This window comes from Mandrillus leucophaeus, unplaced genomic scaffold (genome assembly GCF_000951045.1).
Source record: "Mandrillus leucophaeus isolate KB7577 unplaced genomic scaffold, Mleu.le_1.0 Scaffold15, whole genome shotgun sequence".
NCBI lineage: Eukaryota > Metazoa > Chordata > Mammalia > Primates > Cercopithecidae > Mandrillus > Mandrillus leucophaeus.
Genome location: NW_012101476.1, coordinates 7,908,134 through 7,909,509, shown reverse-complemented (window position 1 = coordinate 7,909,509; position 1,376 = coordinate 7,908,134). Strand labels below are relative to the sequence as shown.

The 1,376-nt window shown below is 33.2% G+C and overlaps 1 protein-coding gene across 1 annotated transcript in view; it reads right to left on the bottom strand.

The window, feature by feature from the left end:
- Positions 1-1,376, bottom strand: part of KIN (Kin17 DNA and RNA binding protein) — a 48,900-nt gene that overhangs the window by 3,565 nt on the left and 43,959 nt on the right. The window contains exon 11 of the mRNA XM_011974947.1: positions 1,218-1,318. Within this exon, the coding sequence (XP_011830337.1) occupies positions 1,218-1,318 (101 nt within the window). The remainder of the gene's footprint in view (positions 1-1,217; positions 1,319-1,376) is intronic.

Sequence of the window (1,376 nt, the reverse complement as noted above, 5' to 3'; positions counted from 1 at the left end):
AAAAAAAAAAAAGAAATTAATAAGGGAAGGATAAGCAAGTTGTCAAGGAAATACTGGATTTTCTATTGCCTTATGCTGATAGAGTCAGAGAAAATCTTAGAGTTTTTTGTTAAAACTCAATCTGCTAATTCAGTCAGACCGACACGTTCCTCAATGCCAAGTAAGAGTCCTTTTTCCCTTTTTTCCCCTTAGTTTACATTAGTGAGTAACAGTTAGCAAGTAACAGTTTCTAGGTTAGCATTGTCAGGATCAGACAGAAAAAAAGAAAAGAAAAGCTTGATTTACTGAAATGAGAATTCTCTCAAATAAGGACCTAAATGGTTTTTCCAGAAAACCTTCCTAGACACATATCCTCTAACAGGCCCAGGGGCTTAGGGGTCCTATCAACTCTCCAAGAGAACAAAGGAAATTTAGCAAATTATGTGCAACGTTTTGAAGAGTCTGAACTTCATTAAACTCTCTTAGTGATCTATTACTCCCAAGCTCCCCCAGAAATACTAAAACGGACTGTACTGGAGATGAAAAATTCTTTTGTTTAGCATCAAAGATATGCAGTGCAGTAGTTCAGAGTTTTAAAAGGAAACTTTCTTTCTGAAGGTATCTCAGGCCTCAGTCACAGACCTGTCAGTGAAATATCAGTTCTAAGTCAATAACCAACTTTATTTATATGTCAGAGTTCTTTAAATTACTGTATTGATCTCTGCTACCTTAAATCCTTTACGAAAAAAGGGAAGACATTTAAAAAAGTGGGTGACCTCTGTGGTTCCCTCCCTCTTGACAATGACTATACTTCCCCCACTAACTTCACTATACCAAATTGAGTTTTATATTCAATATGAGGGGAAAAAAGGATATAAAACGGTACCCATTATACACACTTTCATAAAACACCAAGATTGAAAAGGAACAGAGCAAAATATTAATGAGGTTTATTGTTGGGCTTGGGGATTATGATTGATTTTTATAATTATTTATTTATATTAAATTAAAATATATTTTTCAGGTTTTAAGCGTGAGTAACATTTCTTTTGTAATCAGAAAATAAAATGCTTTAGCAATGGCACAGTCATTAGAGAAAATAAGCTTACAGATTTCCAAATAGGATACAAGGCTAATAAAAAACTCAAATTCTAAAATAAAGAGCAATCCAATTAAAAAACACTATGGCACATTTTTAAAGCACTTTGAAATTTCTGTCTTTGTATAAACAAACTTACAGTTTCAATGACGATAGTAGCTGAAAAAGTCTTCTCATTGATGGATTCAAGGGTACCTTCATTTCCTCTGTAGCCTCCGTTTAAAACTAGAATTCTTTTTCCTACGATGGAAAAGAATATAAAAATTAATGCAAAGAAAGAGCTCCATTTTTCTTCTAA